The sequence below is a fragment of the Xyrauchen texanus genome, chromosome 10 (assembly GCF_025860055.1).
Source record: "Xyrauchen texanus isolate HMW12.3.18 chromosome 10, RBS_HiC_50CHRs, whole genome shotgun sequence".
NCBI classification, from domain to species: domain Eukaryota; kingdom Metazoa; phylum Chordata; class Actinopteri; order Cypriniformes; family Catostomidae; genus Xyrauchen; species Xyrauchen texanus.
The window spans coordinates 25,869,849-25,896,003 of NC_068285.1; the positions used below are offsets into that span (position 1 = coordinate 25,869,849).

General features: G+C 38.0%; 1 protein-coding gene across 1 annotated transcript in view; it reads right to left on the reverse strand.

Moving 5' to 3' along the window:
• LOC127650966 (cyclin-dependent kinase 6-like) overlaps positions 1-25,700 on the reverse strand; it is a 51,505-nt gene extending 25,805 nt beyond the window's left edge. Inside the window, exons 1-4 of the mRNA XM_052136648.1 lie at positions 25,030-25,700; positions 24,015-24,342; positions 19,019-19,154; positions 13,168-13,335 (exon numbers count right to left, since the gene is read on the reverse strand). Of these exons, the coding sequence (XP_051992608.1) occupies positions 13,168-13,335; positions 19,019-19,154; positions 24,015-24,232 (522 nt within the window). The 5' untranslated portion in view covers positions 24,233-24,342; positions 25,030-25,700. The remainder of the gene's footprint in view (positions 1-13,167; positions 13,336-19,018; positions 19,155-24,014; positions 24,343-25,029) is intronic.
• Between the last annotated feature and the right edge of the window lie 455 nt (positions 25,701-26,155).

Here is a 26,155-nt window from a genome sequence, read left to right on the forward strand (position 1 = left end):
AGTTCCTGAAATCATTATCGGTGCCGATTAAATAGGCAAAACCGATATATCGGTTGACCTCTAGTTTATAATGAACTAGTTCTGGATGATAGGACGATGTAATTGGATATCGACGATATCTTACAAATATCCCAATGCTGATTGCGACACTCAATGACAGATGATGATCAACAATATTTGGAAATTGCAAAATCATGGATCTGGGTAGTCACCAAATATATTAATCAGTAGCCCTAGGTGTGAAACTAGCACCAGCAACCTGCCTAATGTGAAGAGGCTGAATCCAGTTCACAAGCTCCCAAACGTATTTCATGCATGGGTAATTTTGCTCATCTACCCCCGCAAAAGGCTGGCAACCTGTAAGAGGTCTCGGAGTGACACATGACAGGAAATGCTATTAGACACAAAGATAAGCACTTGAAGAAACACTTTTTATTATAATATTAAGAACAGACAAAAAAAACCGTCAATACCCATGTCCGAGTCCCTGTTTGTTCAGAGTTGTGCAGAACGAGCCTGTCTCTGGAACATGCTCATGTAAAGAGTTTACTACTACTTTTTTTCTTCTCTCGTTTCATTCCTCTGAAAACTGTTTGCGAAAATAATGTTGTCTATGAGAATGCTGCAAATTATCTCAGATTATCTCAGGAGGTGCTGCGAGTTAAGTTCACTTTATTTCCACAGAGCCGTAAGTAACTTTCCACCTTTTGTCATTGACAGATACTTGCATTATGCAAATGCTTCTGTTGGAGATGGTAAATATTTGGATTTGGGGAGGTGTTTATTTAAGATTTTTGATCACTTTATTTTAAATGCATTTTTCGTTTCGTTTAAGTTTGTGTTTCAATAAATGAATAATTTTTAAAGCAGAATCAATAAATACATTTAAATAAAATAAATATTCACAGAGCCACGGCAGGTGGTTGACAATGTAATTGGATATTGCAATATTTTTAAGGTGATTATGGTCAAAATATTTTTTACATATCGCCCAGGCCTATTATGAGCAATAATGAACCCCTTTTGGACTAGTAGAAGCACGTGTTCATTAATCTCCAGCAATTGTGATCTCTTTTGGAGTGTAGGAGGGGGACAAATGTTTCTGCCAAGTAATGGTAAGAATTTGATCTACGTGTTAAGAAATATTTGATTAGAGTTTCTGTCTCGACTATTCTAGCTTTATGTTGTCATGACACACAACAAACATTTCAAACAAAACATTTGTGCCAACAGACAGGAAGTTGAAATAGGATGCAAGTCAACTGAGAGACTCAGCAGATATTTTCTCTCTTCAGCAGAAAGAGATAGGAAAGGTTCACCGAAAAATAATTATTCTGTCATCATTTGCTTGCCATCATGTTGTTCCAAAACCATTTGACTTACTTTCTTTTGTGGAACACAATAGGAAATGTTAGGCAGAATGACAATCTCAATCACCAAAAAGGATGCAATGAAAGTGAATGGTGAATGAGACTAACATTTTGCATAACATCCTTTTTGTGATTTAAGAATGAAAGTAATATGGATTTGGAACGGCATAGGGTTGAGTATATTACGGTGAACTATCCCTTTAAGCTTCTTTCAGACATCTGTCACACATCCGTTCGGTCATACTCATCGGTCATACTCATCCCTCTCTAATCTTACTGGCTTCATGCTGGTTTAAAGGGAAGATCTGATTGGATAAGTCTCACAGTGACTGTTGGTTTGCACTGGACAGTGAAGCGGAGCTCAAAATGGAAATCCCATTAAGCCGACTCATTTCGTGAAAGGTCTTGAATAATTTCTGCTGTCAAAACAATGAGTCATTTCCCCTGCCCACACGTGTACTGAAACAACTTCAGCCTCATTTAGGGATGCCTAGCTTCATTTTCACAGTCAGAGCAGGGACTTTTAAACATGAAAGGTCGCCTGTGAGACTCTAACCCTATTCATGTTCACATCACAATGATTATCGTCTACAACAGCCTGCACCCAGGACTGATTAGAAGAGGCATGCTTCTCAGAGTGGAAATGTGACCAGACATGCTTAATGAGAGGACAGATGGAACAGACCGTTAATTGCATTATCAGTTTGTTGGACAGTGGCCCAACTCTGCAAGCTGTTTGGATTGTCAAAAAAGCCTCATTCAAAAATCTTATTAATCTGCCAGCATAAGTAGCTACTATCCACAATCAATGTAGTTGCTATGAAAGGACTGAATAGGGCCAATACATTTTTGAGTAAGTTGATCAAAATTGGTGGTAGCTGATTTTATCCGTTCTATTGTTAAAGTAATAGTTCACCCAAAAATGAAAATTCTCTCATCCTTTACATCCCAAATGTGTTTGACTTTCTTCTAAAGAACACAAAGGTAGGTCTATACAATGCAAGTAGAGACTGAATCACCTAGATTTCATATAGAGACTGTGTCTGTTCCCCGAACTACCACCTCACACTTCTCTATATCATTTAGAAAAAATCTGATTAAATGTAAAAAAAAAAAAAGTTTTAAGATAAACATCATGTAAAAAGGTAGGGCTACTAAACATTAGATCTCTTTAAACCAAAGCACTAATTGTAAATTAAATTATTACAAATCATAGTTTGGATGTGCTCTGTTTGACTGAAACCTGACTTAAACCGGATTAATATATTCGTTTAAATGAATCTACTTCCTCAGGTTATCGATGTAAAAATGAGCCGCGTCTGAAGGGTCGAGGAGGAGGTGTTGCTACAATTTAAAGTGACGTTTTTGGTGTTACTCAGAGGACAAGATATAAGTTTAAGTGTTTTGTTAGTTACGTTTATCTAATAATGCTTAATGTAACACTGTCAGATATAAATAAAGAAATCTCTGTACTCTTTTGCCCTTGCTACAGTATATAGATAAATGCTAATCCCAATGTGTCATTTTCATTATCTATGTGAATGTTGAAGTCATCATTCACCTTATCACCTTATTCTGATTTGCACTTTTCTATCAGATCTAGTAGTTACTGTAGATAGAGCTTTAATTGTTGGTGACTTCAACATTCAGAAAGATAATGAAAATGACACATTGGGATTAGCATTTATCGATATTCTCAACTCTCTTGGAGTCAGATAAATGTGAATAACTAAATCACGCTAGATTTAATTCTGTCATATGGAGTTGATGTTGATACTATAGAAATTGTTCCACAGAGTGATGACATCTCAGATCATCATCTCGTCTCATGTATGCTGCGATCAGCTAATGTTACTCAGTCTACACCACTCTATTGTTCAGTCAGAACTATTTTTAAACCATTAAAGATAGCTTCACTAATAATCTTCCAGATCTATCTCATAAACTCAGTAAGCCCCAAAGTCTAGAAGAACTTGATGAAATAACAGAAAATATAAATAGTCTTCTCTAGCACTCTTGATAATGCCGCCATCCTCGATTAAAGAAAAAGCCCTGCACCATGGTACAATGATCACACTCATGTCCTCAAGAGAGCAGCATGGAAAATGGAGCGCAAGTGGAGGAAAACAAAATTAGAGGTATTTCGCGGTGCATGGAAGGATAGTGTCTGTAGCTACAGACATCCACTAAAAGCAGCCAGGTCAGCATATTTTAGCAAATTTGTAGAAAATAACCACAACAATCCTAGGTGTTTATTCAATACTGTGACTAAATTGGTTAGGATTAAAAAAGCCTCAACTGAACCAGATATTTGGTCACAGCATAATAGTAAGACTTCATGAATTTCTTTACTGATAACATTTCAATAATCAGAAATAATATTGGAATTATGCAATCATCAAAGTACCTCAGAAAACACGGTCTCATAGTTTTCCTCACGTGCAACTTTAATCCTTCGCTGTCATATGTCACGACAAACAAACAAAACAACAGCTAACAAAACTTATCGAAACATCAAAAGCCACAACATGTTTGTTAGATCCAATATCAACCAAGCTCTTAAAAGAGGTATTCCCTGTAATCTCAGAACCTCTTCTTAATATTATTAACTCCTCGCTATCCAGATATCTATGGTATATAATAAATTAAATAATTGCTAAAATTACTTAAATTATTAGTCCACGAACAGTAAATATGGCATATTTAAAACTTATTAACAGCTAATTTAAACTGTACCAAGTTTCTGCATTCAGTAAGCCCTTTGGTGACAGGGGACCATTCATCCCGTTAGATCTTCAATGGTCATCTTGTTCATGCAAGATCATTTTTAGATCATTTTTGGCTCAGTGGTTGCACTTTAGAAATTAAAAAAAGTAATTTGCATGATTCGTGACAATGTTAACAACGTCGTGACAATACCAGCTGCACAGCAAATGGGTCTTATTAGAGCAGGCGTGATAACAATGACGGTGATTTCTGAAATATGCTCTTCATACCATATTCTTTATTGCTCAACAGACATGTTATTTATTGGTTAGAATCCTCAACCGCACAGCAAAAACATGTAAATAGAAACCATTGACGCAACAGGTACAGACTTAAATTGAACGCAGTAATCGTCAGTTTTCATGATTACATAATCGTGGCAGCCGAAAAGTAATCGCGATTAGTTTGATAAATTGTGCAGCCCTAATTTTCAGTTAGGATTTAGGCCACACCACACCACAGTACAGAGACTGCACTTATCAGAGTTACAAATTACATGCTCTTATCATTGATCATGGCTACATTTCACTTCTAGTGCTTTTAGCATGATAGACCATGATATTCTCTTGAATAGGCTAGAGAATTATTTAGCAGACCGCTACCACTTTGACGGTGTAAACAAGGAAAAACGAGGCACACAAAAGTATGGAGTGCCACAGGGATCAGTTTAAGCACCTCTGCTTTTTTTCCTTATAAATGCTTCCCCTGGGAGATATTATCAGGTATCATGGAATAAGTTTCCACTGTTATGCCAATGATACCCAACTTTATATTTCTTCTAAACCCAATGAAATTTCACAATTCTCCAAATTAGCAGAAAGTTTCAATGAACTCAAAGATTGTATGGCCAGAAATGTCCTTTTACTAAATTCCAACAAAACAGGCGTACTAGTTATTGGACTAAAACCGCAAAAAATAAGCCGCCAAAATATAATTTGACTCATGATGATGTACTGTTGCATTGTCTTCAACAGCGAAGAACTTAGGTGTTATATTTGATACCAATAGGTCATTTGAAAATTAAATGTCCATTGTTTGTAGAACAGCATTCTTCCACCTAAGAAATATTAGGCAAGTTAAGAAACATGCTCTCGGTTGCTGATGCTGAAAAACAAATTCATGCGTTCATGACCTCAAGACTAGATTATTGTAATGCATAACTGGGAGGATGTCCTGCAAGTTTAGTAAATTAACTTCAATTGGTTCAAATTGCAGCAGCCAGAGTGCTAACGAGAACCACGAAATATGATCATATTAGCCCCATTAAATCATCATTATATTGGCTAACTGTTAGATTTTTCAACTATTTAGCCAGGCATATACCTAATTTATTCTTCACCACACAATTAAGCTGCGTACACACTGTGTGAGACAGCGACACCATCCCATTCATTTTCAATGAGAGCACAGCAACTTCCGGCGACACGAGCTATCGCGACCGTTGCCGACTAGATGTGGGCGTGTCCAGCGATGCGACAAAGTTGAGACAAGTTTAACTTTATTCAAATGAAGTGCGACTTACGGGAGCGACAGCCAATACGAAAGACGACGGTAGAGCTAACATGATCCTTCTCTCTCTCTCAGCTCCTGCAGTAATGGAAAGATCAGGGGACCCACCCTCTGCAGCAGCTCATCAAACTGGGTCCTGTCAAGCCTGAAATACTGCTGGAACCGGACTTCATCCAGCCACACCTTCTGCACCAGCCAGTGGTACTCACCATGCTGACACCAAGATTTAATGGTTTTGTGGACCCAGACAGACCGGCGTTTGCATTTTGGCCGTAGATAAACAGCCGCTATGGCAAAGAGCACGCCTTGTTTCTCGTTCATCTTTGATATAAAGCATTTTATGTACTGATTCCATTTATTCTATTTTCCATCTTTTCCCTCCAAAGTGTTTGTTTTTAGTGGCAAGGAAAGTGATTCACTGTCATCAGCAATGGAATGGCAGTAGTGGGAACGCCCACTAGCGACCTAACCGCCAGCCACTGGTGACCTGCAGCGAAAGTCGCTGGCAGTGTGTACGCAGCTTTAGGCTGCTTTAGTTAGGTCTGCTGGAACCGGAAACATTGATCACGATATTGATAACTCTGCAAAACATTTAATGGCATCTACGTGAATGTTATTCCATTTGTTTCCATGTCTCTCAACCTCCGATTCAGCTCCATTCCTCCTTTTCATCGGACTCCACTGCTACGGGTCTCTGATTGATGAAGACCAAACGCAGCCGTTGCCAGAAAGACATCATTTCAGTCTATTACGATGGACCTCAGGATGAACTGATGCCTGCTCCAACCGTAAGATATTGGATAATTCATATGCCATTGCCTGAACCTTGGACTTAGGATAGACCTCACCAAAATTACTGGCCGGTTGAACTGCGATGTACATCACTGATCTCTGCCTGCATCACCTTGGTCTAATGATGGACTACACTCTTATAATGGAATACATAGATTATCAATTAAATCACAAACAAAAGCCTTCATCAGTCAACTAACAAAAGAACAATGCAAACCAGGATGAACTTCAACGACATTAGTCATTATTCTTACAGTTCATAGAAACTCTTTGTTTAAACACTGGCCCTTCACACTTACTTAGTTTAATAATTTTAAACCATGACTTACACTATACATAATAATATTGGCATTATATATAATAATATTGGCATTATATTCAAGATGTTAGCCAGAGGGGAACTGGCCCCCACAGCGAGTCTGGTTTCTCCCAAGGTTATTTTTCTCCATTAACCAACATCTTATAGAGTTTTGTTCCTTGCGACAGTCAGTTTCGCTCATCACTAACGAGTGGACAGTCTGCACCTCGTTTATTGAACATGGCGTGGTTTTGTGCTCAGCCATTTCTTTTTTCACAATTCGAATGTCGCGTGAACAAATGATACTGCTATCGCTGTTTATAACTTTAAAACTAGCGGGTTGATGTCGCGTGTAGGAAATCCAGTGACGCTGCTAGTGACGATTCTCCCTGACCAATCAGTGATCTGCAGGATTTTTACGTCACATGTAGTATCGACTCTGCTCACTTGGAACCTCGACCGAGGTGGTACCAGGTACTATCCACAGTAGAAAACCCCCCAAAAGCGAGCAGAGTCGAGAGTCATGCAGTGGAAAATCCCCATAAGGGATTATATTCAACACCCTCAAGTCATTCCCTTAGTTAAGGGGAAAAAACGCCTTAAGTGTTACACTTAAGAGAAAAACTTGTGCTTTATGCAACTGGCCTACCAACACATAGTTGGAGGCTTAAATTCTTAAAGAATAACAGAGCTTCTACCAAGAGGAGTCTACAAGTTCAGCAACTAAATGCATAATTCTGTGGTCCATAGACATTCTATGTTCGGTACACTGGCGAGGAGACAAGAGGCCATTCTTTTTGAATGGATATCTATTGAGGAGATGCTTCAGAGCTGAATAAACTGCTTTGAGGAAACGGCTCAACACTTAATAAATTGACCGCCTGTCCGCTAATTCGCAACATGTTTTACAAAAAACAATCCTTTTGGAATGAACTATGTGTGGAGTTTACTGTTATGAAATTGCTGTTTTAATAAGAGAAGACATACCTGATCAGTATCAGGATAAAATTTATCTGTTATTCACATTGGTTATATGAAACTTGATCAGAATTTAATTCTGGGATGGTTTGGGTTAGGGAACAAGAGTCTAAAGCATGTCAATAGGTGATGCAAACATAAGGGATTCATTCTACCATCAGAGGGGAAGGAAGTGACAGGGCCCACAGAACTCACACAGCACAGACTGTTATGAAGTTTGTGGTATGCAGAAAAACGATTGCAGGAAAAGAGGGATTCTTTTTCATCTCAGCATAACTTGAGGCACGTCAACCACTTGTACAGCAAATCTACACAAACCTAGTGAAAGGAGTACTGACTGGCTTCTCATACACTTTTGAATCAAACAATGTAAAGCTGGATTTTTCTGAAAGGCCAGTACATATGGTTTGGGGACATAAAATATATGCTGGTAAAGGGACTAGAGAAGCCCTTCTGCTTTGTACTGTGCTAAAGAGTTTTAGGTTCTGCTTAATTTTATTAGAATCTTGACGTTTAGTATAACAGTAGTATGGTTGGAACTCTATGTACTCCATGATTCAACTCATATTCTTGATGCGGACTGTTAATTGGCAGTTTTAAGGTGTTGCAAATTAAAATATTTTCATTCTTTTTGGCTTTGTTTCGGCACTGCAGTTAAGGCTCGCCTCCCATGTATGTTGGTTCACACAGTGTAAGCGCAACTTGTTTTGTATAAATTCCGCTGTATACGTGACATTCGTGCCCTTTTTGCAGTTTTGTACTGTGAATGCGTTTTCAATATACAGAATTATTAATATACAGAATAATTCATATATGAAGATGATCCAGATTTGTTTGAAAAATAATCAATCAATAAGAATCAATGACGCATCAGTAAATTTTTCCTCCCACGCCGAATCAATACAAATGTGTTTACTTTGCACTTAAGTTGTACAAATTCTACAATAATAATTTGGACAAATGATTTGAGGCATATGCCTGGCATTCCATAAATCCAATTTCATGAGCTATGTGGTGCACATGATGTTTGCTTGAATAGGTTCCTAATCGCTTTCATGGGACAATTCCAGCTGCCTTCATGTCCACAATGACTCCATTTGGTGTGAAGGAAGAAGCTGCAATCAATTTCAACCTCAGAGCATCACCATTTAATTCTCTTCTCAGATAGAAATGTAGAGATCCAGTGCTTTATGTAGTATTGCTTTACATGTCTCGCAACACTGTATCATTGTATCAGATGCAACTTTCCCTGGCTTCTGACTGTTCATGAGCAGGGATAAAAGCGAGCTAATGCACCCAAAAAGGGGAGAAAGAAACATTACTGTGTTTTGTGTTTTTGCCCAGCAGCTTTAGGCTGTCAATCAGAGGTTGACAAAAGCCCAGCGACCACAGTCATTGGAACGTTTAACAATGCTATGGACCCATGAGATTTGTAGGGTCAAGCTAATCTCCACCTCTTGTAGCACCCAATGGGTGGTCCATCCAGCTGTCGTTCTACAGGGTGGTACAGGGTAGGAGAAGAGGGGTAACGCAGAGGGGGACGACAAAAAAATAAAAGCTTCAGTCCACAATACACAATCAGACAGTATAATGTATTGGTGTACACAAAGTCTCCTTGCTTTGTGTGTTGAGATGCTACCAAGGAATAGTTCAGTCAAAAATGATAATTCTATCATCAATGTACTCATTTACTTGTGTCATCTCAAACTTGTATGACTTTCTTTTTTCTGCAGAACACAAACAAAGATATTTTAATGGCAATATGATGTGAATATATCCATACAATGCAAGTCAATGGGGACCAAAATTTCCAAGCTCCAAAAATCACATAATGGCAGCATAAATGTAATCCATTCTTCCTCACGCTTCATAGAGCTTCAAATCATGATCGCGCCAAGAAGATTGCAGATGGCAAGATTTATAGTACAAAAGGTACCGGATGAGTTAATTATTATATCTTTTAAATAAATAGCAATTAAACTATATAGTCTGGGCACTGTTGTTAATTTTTAAAAGTAATCTTTTTGTAAAGGACCAAGTTAGAAGGTTCTCTGAATAATATCCAGCATTAGCAGAGAGAGATTTCATATGTAAGCAAAATTGACATTATAACTGAAATACACCCAAAATGAATCGGAATCAAATAATTCCAAAAGCGGAATCGAACAGAATCGAGAGCTTGTGAAATTTGTATAACCAATTTTAAATTTTTATTTAATTTTAAAAATACATTTTTTGCCTTCACTAGTTTTTTTAAATATTCCTCCAGTGTGGCAAATTAATAACATTATTACATTTAGTCCATAAAAGCTGCATTCGTAATAATTGTAAAACAATTAGAAACATTTTCTTTAAAACAATGAAGTATAATTTTAGATATAAGTATAGTTTTAAATGAAGTATAGCCTGTCACACTGCAAGGCACCTTAACTTTCCAAAAGTATTTCAAGTCAACTACCCATATACAGTAAAATGCAGAGCAATTCATGTAAATGGGGTGAAAACATATATAGCATCAAGTGAGGACTGAAGAAATTCCGCACTTCACAGAAAACCCCTAAAAGGGATATTCCTTTACACTTTATGCAAAACGGATATCATATATTTTATACAAACATTGAACCCGATTCAGCCTCTGTGTGTCTAAAACAGTAGTCTGTTTTGAATCATCATAATCTGCAAGTGTTCTGGTGGGCAGTTATGACTCAGCTGACGCATTTGGTCCATTCAGCACTTCTCCATGTGCAAGCAAGTCTTCTAATGTAAGGTTCATGTCAGCGTGGCAAACCTGTGGCTAATATTAAGTGCTGTCACAGAATAAGGAGCCAAAAGCTATAACAGCATGTCTATGTGTGACTGTTTTTGCATAAACAATAACGATGTTCCTCTAACTGCCAAGAGGGAGGAAATAAAAATGTTTAGCTTCTTGAAGGGCAGGTGATAGGGGGATTCCATACAAGCACAGGAAAATTAATCAGGAGAGTCAGTGTCCATGCCCACTGTAAGCAACCCCCCAATACCTTCTTATCTATCACTCTTTTTTCTGAGTATATGTGGGGTGGGGTGAAAAGGAGGGGAGATTTGCTGATGGTGGATTCCAGGTGAACTTCGAGGCTCAACTGCCTAATGACTTAACAGACAGCAGTCCTCTTACTAAACAACTGAAACATTTTTATTTTTTTTGCACAGCAACCAAACCACCGAAACCACACAACTGACAGAAGGTGCTGGCAGTCATTCAGAATCTGCAAACTGAATGAGTTGTGAAAAAAAGAGGGTTATTGTAGCGAACTGTTGCACTCTATTCTATATGTGATATGGGCTATGGTAAAAACTATAATTAGATACTAGTAATTCAATATTTGCTGCAACCTTAGACACAAATTTTAACATTCGATTTCATCATAAATAACATTTTGATAGCAAATTGATAAAAAGCTTCACTGCAAAACGTAATAGTCTTAATTAGTCTTGTTTTCCTGTAAACATATCTAGACATCCATAACTTAACATACATTTACTAAAGAATTTTTTTTTTGCACAATAATAAGAATGTATCTTGAATTTAGGGGGCATACACCGGCAAATATTTTACTCATACACCTCCTTAAATTTTTATTATAAGTGATTTATGCTATATACAAGAAAAAACTATTTGCCAATGTGATAAGCAAAATAAACTTACAAAATATTATCTCAAAACAAGTCTTAATATCTAATGCAATATTGCTTCTATGTAAAAGTATCTTCTTTGAAGGATGTTTACACACTTTCCTGAAAAACAAGACAAAAATACTGATCAAGAAAACTATTTTACTACTAAATAGTTGCGCCAGGAAGCACAATTTGTACATCTTTCCAAAAGATCTCCAAGAAGAGAAAATACACTGTGGAGCGGAGGGGGGCGGGGCCGGTCGGAATATCGCGCGCCCGGTCCCCAATCAGCCTGATGAGGCGCGCGAGGGATAAAGGCGGCCGGTGACGATTGTTCGAGAGAGAGAGAATTACGGACATGTCCGTCATGTGTGTTTGTTTATGTGTTTTTGAGTTTAAGTTTCTCATTAAAATATAATTTATGTTGACAAGCCGGTTCTCGCCTCCTCCTTGCCCATCCTTCAACTGTGTTACATACACAATCTCCATTGAAATGCTATATGCTATCTTTTGACATCAGAGCCCTTCTCAAGAGAATGTGACTTCAAAAGGTTGGCAGGAGGGAATTGATGGACTCAATCGTTCATCCATTTCATCTAAGCCTAGACCACTATGTGAGACCAAAGACATGGAATAGCCTCTGCTGGTTTCACTTTACACATTATGCACTTGCTTTCAGGCACATGTCAGATGGGTGGCCTTTCAGCACTACCACATCTGATTGGACATCGCCCATATCAGTCTCAAGGGATCTTTTTGTCAGGATGATTGCATGTCATGCTGCTAAACCCACTAAGGGGACATAAAATTAATAAAAAATTACTGTACTGTGCTACAAAATACATTGAGAAATGCTTGGCATGTGTTCCTTGAATTTGTGAAAGGATGCTGCAAGATAACAATGAAGGATAAACAGAAAGATAAAGAGTAAACAACCTGAAAACCAAAATGCATCATATCATAAATGTGTGGCATCTTTTTTTTTCTTCTTCTTCTTCTTCTTCTTTTTTTTGCAAGATACTCCAGAAATTGGGATGACTGGCACAAAAATAACCAAAGCAATGTTTTTGCAACTAGTGGTTGTAAATGAGAAACATTGATGCAAACAGTTCAACCCATTCCAGGCCAGCTATTTTTGACCAAAGTAACACTAGCAAGCGAAGACTTTCTGTAATTATTGTCTGGGAAATTAAATAAACTGCCGTCGAATAGAAGTGCAATGTTTTTTTTTATGTGCATTAAGGAACCACTTTTAAGAAGCATGCTCATTCTGGAATGTAATGTATGTGTTACCCCAGGACCACCAGGATTAAAGGATTAAAGGAACAATTAGAAAAGAGAATAAATTCAGAATGCAGTTGTATCTCCTGGAAATACCAAAAACGAGATTAAGCACACAGTATGGGAGTAGTGTTTCATGATATACACGGTGCCACAGTACTACCACAGGTACTCAATTCCCAAAATACCAGCAGTACCACAGTGTTCTTCAAATAGAAGTACCGCAATTACCATTATATGTACGCTAGTAATAATACTCCCAGAAAGTAGTGGTATTCACTAACTCTAGAGCAACAATGGTGGCTCTGACTTTGCCACACTGCTGTAACGGTATGTATCTGTGCTCAGTGCTGCAATAGGGGCTGTTCAAACAGGAAGCTAGATGTAGTGTAATAGGATTGGATGTGGGGATGTCGAGAGTTACTATTGGATTTAGCTGCAGTGTGTGTGTGGCCTCTAGAAAATAACTTGTGATCCTCTAGAAGCTATGGCACAAACGTGTGCAACCCAGTTACTCACCACTGAAGTAAGAACCATCTGAAAGCTGTAGATCCGCGCCAGACCAAAATCAGCAAGTTTGATTTGTCCACCACTGGTGACTAGAATGTTTTGAGGCTTAAGATCTCGATGAACCACACGGTGAGAGTGGAGGAAATCCAGACCCTGCAGCAGCTGGTACATCATATCCTACCAAGACATGATTAGAAGACCTTAGCAATTCCAAATGCATAAGCCCAAAATACTTTTAATAACCTAAAGTGAACAAAACAGACGGACCAAGGAGAACAGCTAATATACAGTATATTTACATGGTTGACCAGTTATTAGAGATTTAGTTGCTTGGTCAGGGGAAAAAAAAAAGTGAGCCTGTCCCTTTAAAACTGAAGTGGGACAGATGTTGATAACCAACATGACGGCAGAACAGGAAAGACATGTTGCTGTAAGGCTCCATTCCGGCAGACTTCCACTTCCCTGCAGCTGTCCCAGGATCATAGCTAATTGTGAATCGACTTGTTCAGTGTACAGGCCAAGATGAAATCAGCCTATGATGAAAAAAAAAACAAAAAAACAGAAAGGCAGAGAATGGCCTAACTGCCATTTCCTTTGGTAGAAACTATACAGACATGACCATGGCAGTGCTAGGGGTAGGAATCAGTAAGAATCTGCAAACAAATATATTATATAGATACATGGGTCACAATAGGATTAGATTGTGAATCTTTATGTTTAGAGTATTTTGATTAGAAATTGTGATATATTGTGACCTTTTACTTCTTTCTCATTTAACTGCATTGAACTTTGGGCAACAAGCACTGAACATCTTGCTTAATGTCTTCGTAGAGCCATAAAAGTTACAGCGTGTTTATCATAACTCAAAAACTCTTGCCGGCGAGCTGTACAGACATCCTTACAAATGAAATTTGGCTATTCCTCCCAAATGCTAACTCCTAGCAAGCTATATATTCATTGCTTGTTCAGAGTAAGGATTCTGGATAAATATAATTAATTGAGTATTTGTTGATTTAAAGCTGCAGTATGTTTCATCTGCTCACACACACACTTGCTCTTTATTGGTCAATCTCTTTTATTCCCCAAAATATGACAGAGAATAAATGTAACTAAAAATATTGATTCTAATATCGTTCTAGTATCGGGAGGTGAAATATTGCAATTCTTTGAAGTATTGAACCACCCCCCAATCTAATTGATAAAAATAAAAAAAAGAGCCAGACAAACATGGGGTGACAAAATGAAGTCAAGAGTGGGTGCAGGAAGCACAAGAAGCATTTGCTCCCAGTTGCTGCTTTATTCGTTCCAAAGCAGAGGTATCAAGCGGTGGCAGCCTACTCTTGAGAAACCTGCTGCCAAGACCTCACAAGTGACATGGATCTGAGCCTGCAGCACTGTTCATTCCCCAACCAGCTGGTGAGTGATTAAACCACTGAAACAATGGGGCGCACACTCAAGCAGAAAACCGCAAACGGCGCGAATCAAACTAGGCGAGGTGAAGGGGATGGACGTCCTCACAATGTGCACGCTAGGGGCCCACACTAGGTAACACGTTTGTGTTAGATTAGGTCAGTGTGCCTGGCAGCCAGCATAAACAAGGACTCTTTCTGAATGCCCATCCAGCCATGACCGTCCAGACCTTCAGGCTCGGTGTGGCACAGGCAGTTATTCTAGGACCTTCTAAAATGGCAACGCCCCCTACCAGTTCTTCTGTCTTGGCCTAAAGTGGCCCACTGTTGCCCCACTTTTTCTCAAGTGAAAAGAAAAAAGGAACAAAATAGCCTCAAGCGTGACCCAAGGATAAACACACATAAATCAACCCCTCTTCCCTTCCTCCAAACACATTAGGTAGCTTGTGTACCTTTTAAGAATGTGTTATGTATCTAACTATCAGGGCCAAACAGAATCTGTATAGACTTCTGCACTGAGGGGGGTCTGTGAAGTGGACTAAAGTATAGCAAAATGTGTTAAACGGAGATGAGAGAACTATGCTCTTAATGATATCTAAAAGAAGCATAAAATTATCCAAAATAAACAAATGTGCAAGGATCAAGGTTCATGTACTTTGTGAATGAAGAACATTAGAATTCTGCTCAATTCTGAGGGTGCAGATTCCATACAGACCAACTGCTTTAGAAGTACTCTGGAAAGAATATCAGTTCTGTGGAAATCAACCTGGATATACCAGTCACACAATCGCTCATTAAAATCTCAAAAAGAATCCGGTCAGGTGGAATACAAATGATTTTAAGAGACGTTAATTTGTTGTAACAGGCTATTCGTACAACAGGGTCAACAAAAATTTACAATCAAAACATTAACGCTTCAAATTAAACTAACAATACAAACCAGAAATTACCAGGATTCGCTGAGAGGCATTCAGGCTCTAAACAAAGGAAAGATTTGATAGCACCTGTCCTCAGTACCTCTTCTCTGAAAAGGGTGGAAATAAAGCCGGAGGAAAGTGTGGAAGAAAAAAGCTACCAAAAACAGCAGTCAAAACCGAGCTTCCAGAAGGCACCCCCCTTTCTCATGCTAATTTATGAGAGGCAGCCATATTGTTTATTGTATCCATGCACAATGCAGGACATCTGCCAGTTAGCGTTAGTGTAATTCCTTCCCCATGCTTCATTAGGCTCTCCTTTATGGAGCGGAGACAGGACTTAGGAAGGCGCGGGGCCGGAGAGCCTAGCCGCACTCCTCAACGCAGGGCCAGCCGCTTGATCTCCTTCCAGCTCATTTGATTCCCGGGGCCTCTCTCATCAATTAGCATGTGGTGGGTCTGAAATAGGGGCAGGAGTGGGCAGTTTGGGGGCTGGAACGGGCTGGAGGCTGGGACCTCTGCAATCTGGTGTCCTTAGGACGGTGGTGAATGAGCTTGTTGGCATCTTGGGGAGGACCGCACCAATTTCACTGTCCACATCTGATATCTGTTATCTGGTTTCCAAATGGAATTGCAAACAGTCCTGCCCCAAACTCCTACCATTTATGAGCTTTTTTGCTGTATCAAGCTCAACCAGCAGTTTAAACAAACAGAGCTATGTTTTAACAGCACCACAGTGTTAAACTTTTTGGTAAAATCAACCTACAGATTGCTTACTTATCCTTGCGCAACCCTGCGGCCTCATGCAAGGACATGTTATTTTGGATTCTCTATATGCAATGCATAATTTACATTTATTTAAACCCATTGCATACTAATCAGGACACACTAAGAATTGAAGGGTTAAATTTCTTAAGCAAGGAGTCACGTGACCAAACACCATGGCGCTGACTTCAATGAACTGCACCTCTGGGTGCAGTGCCAACAAAAACGCCTCTGGTAAGATACCTTTTCAAATTTCTTCACTGAAACCTATTTGGTTGTAAAGGAGTAGCATTTCTAGTTTCGTTTGATACGCTGCTTTAAATATTTTTTTCATTTTTCATGCTTTGGAATGCTGATCAGTGCTGTGGAGCGATTTTCAGACAGATGATCAAAATCAAATTATTTTAAATTTTCACTGTACAGTACATAATCTGTGGGTCATTTCACTTAATTTTAATATAAATGTTTTTATTACTGTACAATATGGTTCAATTCATAAGCATTAGTAAATGCATTTCTATATATTTAATATGCATTTTCACAATGGGAATAAATGTATTCATGCTAAATTTGAATAATTTAGCTTTCAGTGGATTTATATGGAGTTAGGATGAAAATAAGGTGCATTTCAAACTGTTCTGAGACCAGTGCAGACAGACAGCACACTGGAGGTTATTCACTAAATTCACTAAATAGAGAGCAAGGGTGCATCTTATAGCTTTCCATGCAGCCAAATGCAACCACTCCAAAAATCCAACCAAAAGTTGTTTGGCCTCAGCGGTTGCACTTTGGAAGTTAAAAACAGTCATTTGTGATCAGAGTTTGTTGATTCGTGAAAATGTTAAGTCTACCAGCTGTGTGGCAAATGGGTCTTTTTAGAGCAGGCGCGATAACAATGATGGTGATTTCTGAAATATGCTATTCATGCCATATTCTTCATGTTGGCTACACCTCCAAAACACACTTAGAACAGTTCAGATGAATTACTTTATTGCTATTTTGTACAAATCAAATTCACATTGGCCAAATTATTAACATGACAAAACAAAACTATTAAATTTTTTATAAATTGTACACAGAAATCGAGCAACACAACAAACTCTCCCATTACAATGACTGCTGTCACTCACTGCTGGTTTACACTGTTTGAGATCTGCATTTAGGAGCTCAGTGACGCTCCGCACAATGTTCTGCAATCTCGCGAATGCTCTCATTAAAAAAAAAGCTGTCAAATCAGCATAACTCAATTATTTACACTGCGCCTATGCCTTGATTAGAACAGGATTGTTTTAGTTTTATTGTGTTGCTCATTTGCAGTGTAATTAACATCTACGTTCAAAGCGAGTGGTGCAATATGCAATGAATCCAAAATATTTACAAAGTGCTTTTCGCTCTTTTTCTACAGCTTCTTTTCAAATGTCAGGTGATGTTTCTTCAGTATTAATTTATAAGAATACATATTTATCTCGAACATGCAAACCAAAGACTAACTAGGACTGTGCTATGTTCAAAAGTCCCTCTCGATACACAATCCTTATTGATACTCAAAACTTGCAAATGAATCCCCTAGGTGTCCATTTTTTAACTTTTGAAAACTTTTCTTAGCTTCTGATTCCATTTCAATTTTGCAAAACTGACAGAGAGAGATATTGTTCTTTCCAACACTCAATGTAAATTTCCTAGGGGGAGAGGTAGCGAAATACGATGAATGGGTTTGTAAAACTAGCAGTGGGAAAGAGTCAATATAGATTACGGGAGAGTAGATGATCAGGACAAAAAAAAATCCATAAATCTTTTCAGATAGACTTAAAAGGACACAGGTCACCCTGCAGGATTATTTCTAGACTAATGCATTTTATATCTGGACTGAATGACTTCTTAACCTTTAAGGAAGCCCCTTGCAGTCCACAGGTTCATCCTCAATGAAATGAAAGCCATTGAGAGGGAAGCCACAACACAGACATACAGTACACACTTACACAAACCCTTTGCCTGTGGACACACACACACACACACACACACACACACACACACAGCTGAAATAAAATTATTTTGGCCAAACTTTGGTGAAAGCCAGAGCTGAATGAAAATAGAGGCACACATGCACCAAGCCCTTTAATTAGAAGCCCATCCACTACAGGCACTGCCCATCAAAAGGACAAGCCTCTGTGATTTGAGGGAGTTCTATCCTTCATCTGCCTGCTTAGAAGGCAAAAACACACATTTTTTGATCATGGGCCTCAAAGTACTTTTTTAAAAAGATTTATAAAACAGCCATTTGAATAGAAAATGGAGCATAAAATGTAAATCTTAGATGCTCATTTATAGCACAAAATATAACAAGTTTACCTCTTCCAAACGTTAATTAATACAAGTTTTCATTTTTAAATGTTGCACTAATGGGTGTTCTAATATTTAATTACATTTTAAACCCATTTTATTTCCATAATCTGACATATTTATTCAAGTGAAAAAACGTATTTAATGAGGTAAATGTAGGGCAGAACTTGGTTTTATCCATCAGTAATTGATTGGATATTGAAAAGTTGGCATTACCAGAATGGAGTCAGGTGGTTGGGGGGTTTAAAAAGTAAAAGGGAATCGTAATGTGAAAACCAAAGTTGTTTCAGCTGCGGAGCTTTATAAATAAATAAATTAAATGGGATCAATTTTGGTTTCATGTTGACTTTAAATGCACAAGGCCACGGTTTCTTGAAATGATCATAACGGAAGGAAAGTACGGAGATGAATGCGATGGTATGATGATGATACCTTTATGGTTTCAGGGGGTACTCCTGGATCAGGTGCTTTCTCCAAGTATGTGGTTAAATCTTGGTCCACATGTTCAAAGACCAAAGTTAGTTTGGTTTCCCGGTCAGTCCTGGAAACTGTGCATACGTCAAACAACCTGAATGAAGAATCAAGCACATTTTCATTAGAAGTTGTTTGTATGATCTGTATTAATTTACTAGTACTAACAGGTAACATTGTTCCTCATTTTCTTTTCTGAAGGCATCATGAAAACTAATGAAATACTAATGTTGCGAAAAACAATATAACATGTTTGCTAGTAATTTCAGCTTGAACCCCTAAACTAAATCAACTTCTTAACTTCAAGACAGCCTCTATATACTCTAGTTTAGTTCTATGAGCAGAATGCTTCTTTTAATGATCTTTCCTGGTTTCACTCAAAACATATTTTACTGTTCTGATCCTGTAACACTGTTGTACCAAATATTTCTAGGTGACTATATAAATGTTAGACACTAAGGTAGACCATCCTCATTGACCCCTGGGAACAACAAAAAGAATCAATTTAATTTTAGTTAACCTGCTAGGCCATACTTCACCTTTTCTCTCATCTGTATCCAAGTAACTATGTGTTAAACCAGCAAGCAACTGCTATGATACACCTGTACGGAAGAGTTTAACAAAGCCTACCTTTTGAACAAAGTCGAGATTTAAGAGCCACAGATACAACAATACTGCCCCAGCACCAATGAGACACTGGCAAGATGTTCCGTGTTAAATGAAGATCTCTCATCATAGCAACAACTGAATGTACGAGGGCCAAATCCCACTGTTTAATAACCATTCTGCAAGGAAATAGATGCATAAAGAATAAGCACATAATTTGAGCCTTTTATTCTATCACAAGATAAGATAGAAGGGGAGGCGTTCTCTACTTGTTTGAAGTCTCCTGCAAAGATAATGAATTATCCTTGACTTTTAGTTTAAGTCAGACACAAGTATCCCTAATCTACGATGAGAATCTTTCATGGTAATATTATCTGATCCCATGACATCATAACTGCATTTCTCCAGGAAATGCTTCCCTTGGAATCCAGATTGTGCTTACACGATGAAGCCTCTTAACCAACAAAACATATGGCATGAATAATATTCTCATTATAAGCATTGAGAAGTTGCCTGTACTTTCAATGTTCCAAACATATGGCCCTATAGGATTCTCAGGCCACACATCCCTTAACAACACAGAACTGAGACTCCATTTAGTGTTTCATTCAGAGCCATTTTCTTTTCAGCCTTTTTTGCTATGAAAATCTCGCTTCTGTGGATAAAAATCCCAGATATATACCCTCACAAAAAATATTTTAAGCCTATTTTTAAGATTTACACATAACAAAATTCCATCAAATTGTATTGTGTAATGTTTAACTAAATTGTTAAACAAATAAAATGAATACAACTTAAACAAAAAAAATAAAAAATATTTTATTAGAGTACTCAATTAGATTTGATGGAATTTTTGTTATGAAATTGAAATGTGTAAATCTTTAAAAAAAATAAACAAATAAAAATATTGTGCATGCACTCCAAATTATATGGTCAAACAAAAGTAAAAACATCCATTTGCATTCATGAGCAATTTTACGAACTAAACAAATTTGCATTTGCAATCCAGAACTTGTTAGGACTAGTCATAAAAAAATGAAGTGTACATATTCTACAGCTTTTCAGTGCACAGTGCTCCATTTCCCACAGAGCAAATGGCAAGGTTAGGCCTTGAGCAAGGCCAGCCATTGACGTGAGTCCTGCCATCAATTGAATGAACTAGATAAGCTCTTAAAATGGAGCCATCAATCAATTAGCTGCAGAAACAAAAAAAAAAATGATCGAACAACAAGATTTTCCACCTAGCCAGGGGAGTCATTTTGACAAGCAAAATATATCACCTGACATTACCCAAACAATACAAGATGACCTTGATGGTAGCCACAGACAATGAGGAATTTAAATGCATCTATTCAGCTGAGAAATACGACTGACTACTGATATTTGCAAATCAATGGTTTCACATCTGCACATAAAGGTCAACAAGGAATATCGTTTCAGTTGACCCGAGAAGGTGAATCGTCAGAGAGATGTATGCGTCAATGGCACCATTTGCATTTGACAATCTAATTATCAACACAATGAGACCTGCATGGCTGTTCCCTGGAGACATACTCATCTTCAATGCAAAAAACACTAAATTGGTTGACTAGATACTCTTATTGAACAGATGCTTAGTTCTTATGTTTATACCGGTACTGGGAAAAAATCTGGGCTAGTGGTCAACAGATATAGTTTTTGACTGGGCAAGTTGGATTTTGATATTTAGACCAGTGTTTCCCAACCTTTTTTCTGCCACGGCACACTTTTTATGACTACAAAATTATAAGGCACACCACTATCCCACTTAGGCTAACCATCGTCAATATTTTTCCTCTTAGTAGTGTTAACATGTAAAGTTTGTAAAACTTTTATATAAAAAAAGTCACATATGTTCTTGCAATACCACAACAAATTACAGGGATGCAAACTCCTGAGGGGTGAAAAAGGTAAGAAAATCACTGGTCCACGAACATTTATTCTGGGGACATTTGTTTTAAAGAATAAGCTAAAAGCAACAATCCCAGATATTTTAGTGATTCAAGTTTACAATTGTGCAGAATTAGCCACAAAATAAAGAGTATTTTGTTGAGGCTTGCTTCTGTTTCACAAATTTGTTAAATTTTATTAACCGATTAATTAATTGACCCCTTCTGGAAATGTCACCACTAGGTGGCAACAAATGAGCATCTTATGTGCTATAAGAGAGTCATTGAATCATTTTGAATTGTTCATGACCGAAATCTACCAAGAGAATTTATAGTGTCTAAACATTAAAAGAACAAAGCAGATTTATAGTTTTCCTTCAGTCTGAGCATTATTTTTCATCCAAAAGACAACAATAATAGTCTAATAATAGTGCGTTTCAATAACATCCTTAATTTCTCCTTTATTAAAACTTGCATGGCTACAAATCTACTGACTTCAGTAGAAGAATTATAAACACAAAGCAGATCTACGGTATCATTTTCCAACAGTAGCCTGTTTAAACTGCTGAGCATGGCTTTTATCATAAAAGACCACAATAATAGACAAATAATAATATAATTTTTTTTTGTTTCAATCATGTCCTTTAGTTATTGTAAATCGCATTTCACAAGTTGAGTCGAGGCATCAACGCTTCATTCAGCGTCAAGCGCCGCAGTGCCCAGAGTTGCAGAAAGTTTCACAGAGGGGCAAATTTACAAGTTTGCCACGTAAAAAGCGGGAGGTGTGCACAAAACAAACATTGAAAACATTTATTTTGAAGAGAAGGAGAAAAAAAAAAAACATTTGCTTTGATAGAAGTAATAAAAGGACTCATTTATGTTTAGCGTTTTCTTGGCGATTTTATATTAGTTCAATAACTGGGGTCACTGATATTCCTAAACGATAAGGTAATATTAAATTAAAAGAAATTATGAGACATTCAATGTCTCTTCATAAATTTGGACAGTTTTTAAATATTTCTTGTTGCTTATTACTCTCAGAGACATTATTGGTGAAGCAAAAACATCTGCGTGAAAAACACTTTGGTGTAAAGTGGTGTCACTTCACAGACTTCAATGTATTCTGCAGCGCTGACACGAGTCATGTGAAAGATACTTAACGTGTATAAATATCACTCACTTTTGCACATTAATAATTGCTCTTCAAGTGAACGATTATGGTTTAGAAACGGCGAATTTCTCAGAAAGTTGAGGAGTTTGGATCCCTGGATTTATTTTTTTCATGCATTTATTTATTTTGTGGAATTTGATAATTTTCCACGGCACACCTGACAATCTTTCCCAGTGGTTGGGAAACACTGATCTAGACAGCAGGCTTACCGATATAATGCAGATATCTACAAATACATTTTAAAAATATCAAATAAGATGCACAAAATAGCTGAAATTAACAGTTTAACTTTTTTTTATTATTATTCAAACAGATTTTATTATTATTCACCTCTGTGACCTCATATCCTCACTTGTTCTGAACATTATTCCTTATACCTGCCAAACTGTAACATATGGTAGAAGTACTCAAAACGTATAGCAAATGTATTTATCCTATTATTTATAATTCCACATATTTTCACTTGCATATTGTTACTTTCGTGCACTCCTCATTACCTGACTGTGCATTTTAAATGTAATTTGTTTTGCTAATAAATTGTGTTTGTGTCATACTGTAAATTTTATTTTTATCACTGTCTATATTATGTTTTCCATGCATATCTATACTTGGCAAATAAAAGAAGATTAAGCAGTTGGTAGATTCTGGAAATGACAAAAGGGGTTCTCCCCACTACTCCTAAAAGTGCACTCAATCAAAAGTTTTACCCCTAAAGACATAAATAGTAATTCTGAAACATTTGTATAAAATCATCAACGCTCATATGAAATGAAGACTCCAATCACAGCACTAACCTTATAAAAGCTGTTTTATTCCACAATGAAAGGGTCCCCTCATGTGGGCTGCCATGCTGAGATCACATGACCAGCCGAATTCTAGTCACTTAATCTCAGAAACCACCCTGTTACTAGACACTTTCACTCATTGATTAAATAAACATTTTCTAAGCAAGGTCTTAAATATGTTTTATAACGTATAACCCCACACTTGAGCCATTTCAATATCCCAGAACTGAGTGGGAGTAATGCAACATAATGTATGCAAATCCACCTAATGTATGCCTACTACAGTTATCTGAAATTAGAATATGTGCCTCTAAAGTTATTAGGGGATCTCCCTTTAACAAGGTTCAAGGAGTGCAAAATGACGTGACAGGAAATTGATACAACATGAGGAAACTTGTTAAGTTTTCAACCAGAAACTAACCAACCCACACTTTAAGAGCATGTATGATCCCTTATCAACAAGACCACAAAAATGCCCATTTCATTACCTGACCACATTGGGATGCTCAAAGGACTCCAGCTGCCTCAGCACAGCCACCTCGCGGATGGTAGACAAGGGCATTCCCTCTTCTTCGGTCTGCACGCGAACTCTTTTCAGGGCCACGAATCGGCCCCCGTTCTTCAAATCCCGTGCTTTGTACACCTTCCCGTACGCACCTTCGCCAATCTCCGCCACCGGCTCATATTGTTGGGTCTCTTTGTCCATGTTTTTTTTTTCTCTTACGGCGAAGTACAGAGGGGAATCCCGAAACGTGATGATCGCGCGGATATTTCACAAAGGCATTATTGGGAGAGCGGCGCTGGCACGTGCACTGCCTGTAGAGCGCGAGCACAAAAGGAGGCAGAGGTAAACACAAATGTGATCAGAGTTCAATAACAACTTATTTACAAATATAAAGATAATAGATACGAGCTTTAAACCCTAAATACAACATACACAATACCAAGTGTATTCGAAAGCTAACGTTTCCGCTTTTATAGACAAATATCAAGTAAACTAAAGTTAACATATCAACATCTGGAATCCTTGTGCAATGAAGCACAATTACTTGTTAACCTTTGAGTCAACACATGCAGGTACGCCTAGCGTAGCTCGTTTCCTTGCAGCAAACGTTGCGTTGGGCTGACGATTTGAACCTAAAATGCGCAAGCGGTTCATAAAAACACACATGAAAACGCTAAATGTGTTTGTTATTAGGGTTTTCATGACAAGATTGTCCGTTCTCTTCTTTGTGCCACATAGCCATGAGCACGTGGCTGTCTACTGATTTCATTGTTGAACTCGGCGTATCAATAAACGTTGTGACTCAATTACTTTCGCCGCCTGCATTTGCTCGCACACTTTAATCAAATTGATTCGCCTATGCGGCTTTATCTAAACAAGACTCATTTATATTACTACAATAACCATCTATCCAATGAGCATGCAGATACGCTGATTTACAACAAGTTGCATTGCACATAAAAATGGTCAAAGTAGACACGTTTCGTCAGTATAGTTACCTAGTTTCGTATATTCCACCTGGAGAGTCGCGTCATTCATAAAGTTGCAGAAAGCGGAGCTCACTTTCCCAGCGTCTCCACAGACATCACAGCCTTTGCGGTGTCCTAGCAATGGGCCACACAGGTAGTCGGATGGTGCACGCGTTAACCCCCATCTTCCAGCGGTACCACACCACTTCAACGGCAACTCAACAGGCAAAACAAGTGAAAGGGGTGGCCTGATCACTCTCTCGAGAAAGCCGAGTTGATCAAATGTGGTGGATTTTCATCGATCCGCTCCAACCGTCCTTCCCCTTTTTATGTTTTTCCCATCTATGCAAGAATATGCAGTGCTTGTGAGTGCTCGGTCTCCTCCTCGCTTTCCCACGCTGGCTGAATGTGCCTTGACCCCCTTCAGAGCAGTTTGACACAGAGCAGGAGCGTTTCCGCATTCCTCGTAGACTACAAAGACTCGCCGCCTCCTCTTGCTTTCTCCCTTCCTGCTCGCTCCTTTACCATTCACACTGCTTTTTGTTTTAGTCTCGGCGTCAAAACGGGATCACCGCAGGGGAAAAGAACTGGGAAGCAGAGAGGTTATTGGATGCATCAGTCCATCCATTGAAAACTTAAAAAAATAAAAATTAAATGGGCAACTGTATAATACTTGCATATCCAGAACCATAATCATCTTGTTGCATTAATATTGTTTTTAACATTTGAAAACTGATAATTTTGGAATGTGGGGCGATAAGCTTTCACTCATGTATCATAATAAAGCTCACGTTCAAGGTCCTTACTCTGTGGTTTAGTGTCAAAGGATATTTCATGCATTCATGAATGTCTTGCAGCATGGTATTGTCAGGCTGCAGCTAAATTAGACCTTAGTAATAAATGTGACTCACTAGTGGAAAATAATGCATTTGTGAACTTGAAAAACATAGATTATAGATAGGATTTCTTGTTTTGCGGGTCAGTGACATGATGCTCATTTCTTTGTCCAGATCTATTCGATTTCTTTGAGAGAGAGAAAAAAAAAAATGCAATTTATACTAAACATTTCATGTATCTAGTAATTTCGTTAGGTTTTTCTGGGTCTTGAGTATAAAAAAAACTCAAATATAATTAAAAGCTGAAGTCTTGCATGAGT